Source organism: Eurypyga helias, unplaced genomic scaffold, assembly GCF_000690775.1.
Source record: "Eurypyga helias isolate BGI_N326 unplaced genomic scaffold, ASM69077v1 C15628299, whole genome shotgun sequence".
Taxonomy (NCBI): domain Eukaryota; kingdom Metazoa; phylum Chordata; class Aves; order Eurypygiformes; family Eurypygidae; genus Eurypyga; species Eurypyga helias.
Window position 1 is genome coordinate 1 of NW_010284569.1, and position 1,143 is coordinate 1,143.

General features: G+C 54.8%; 1 protein-coding gene across 1 annotated transcript; it reads left to right on the forward strand.

Moving 5' to 3' along the window:
• Positions 1–6: 6 nt before the first annotated feature.
• LOC104515884 (ski oncogene) lies at positions 7–963 on the forward strand (the record flags this gene model as incomplete). The annotated part of the gene is made up of 1 exon (XM_010160029.1): positions 7–963. A coding segment is annotated over exon 1 (912 nt), but the record flags the coding sequence as incomplete, so codon positions are not given.
• Between the last annotated feature and the right edge of the window lie 180 nt (positions 964–1,143).

Sequence of the window (1,143 nt, forward strand, 5' to 3'; positions counted from 1 at the left end):
GGAGGATAACCGGGGATTTTTGTTGTTTGTTTTGGGAATAGAAACTAAAAAATGGAGACTGTAAGTAGAAGCAGCTTCCAGCCTCATCCAGGATTGCAGAAGACCTTGGAACAGTTTCATCTGAGCTCCATGAGCTCCCTGGGTGGCCCTGCCGCGTTCTCAGCACGATGGGCACAGGAGATGTACAAGAAAGACAATGGCAAAGACCCCGCGGAACCTGTACTGCATCTGCCCCCCATCCAGCCGCCGCCGGTGATGCCCGGTCCCTTCTTCATGCCCTCGGACAGATCCACAGAGAGGTGCGAGACCATCCTGGAAGGGGAAACCATCTCCTGCTTCGTGGTGGGTGGAGAGAAGCGGCTGTGCTTGCCCCAGATCCTGAACTCGGTGCTCAGGGACTTCTCCCTGCAGCAGATTAATTCGGTGTGCGACGAGCTGCACATTTACTGCTCCAGGTGCACTGCTGACCAGCTGGAGATCCTCAAAGTCATGGGCATCCTGCCCTTCTCCGCTCCTTCCTGCGGGCTCATCACGAAAACTGACGCTGAGCGGCTTTGCAACGCCTTGCTCTATGGTGGCACCTATCCTCCCCACTGCAAGAAGGAATTCTCCAGCACGATCGAGCTGGAGCTTACGGAGAAGAGCTTCAAGGTGTACCATGAGTGCTTTGGGAAGTGTAAGGGACTCCTGGTGCCAGAGCTTTACGGTAACCCCAGCGCAGCCTGCATCCAGTGCCTGGACTGCAGGCTCATGTACCCACCTCACAAATTCGTGGTCCACTCTCACAAATCTCTGGAAAACAGGACTTGCCACTGGGGCTTTGACTCTGCAAACTGGAGATCCTATATCCTCCTCAGCCAGGATTACACTGGGAAAGAGGAGAAAGCTAGACTGGGCCAGCTCTTAGATGAAATGAAAGAAAAATTTGACTATAACAACAAATACAAGAGGAAAGCCCCCAGGGTAAGTGATGCCTTCCATTTCCAGGGGGTGGGGGGAGGGGGGAGAAAAGGCATTTTCTAGGATGTCGGTACCAGTTTGTTCCCGGCTGCTTTTCCTCGGAGCCGTTTAGCAATCCAACCGTGCGCTTCGTGCCCCCCACGTGTGTTGGCAGTGCCGGATGGCACGGCTCGGCTCGGCTCG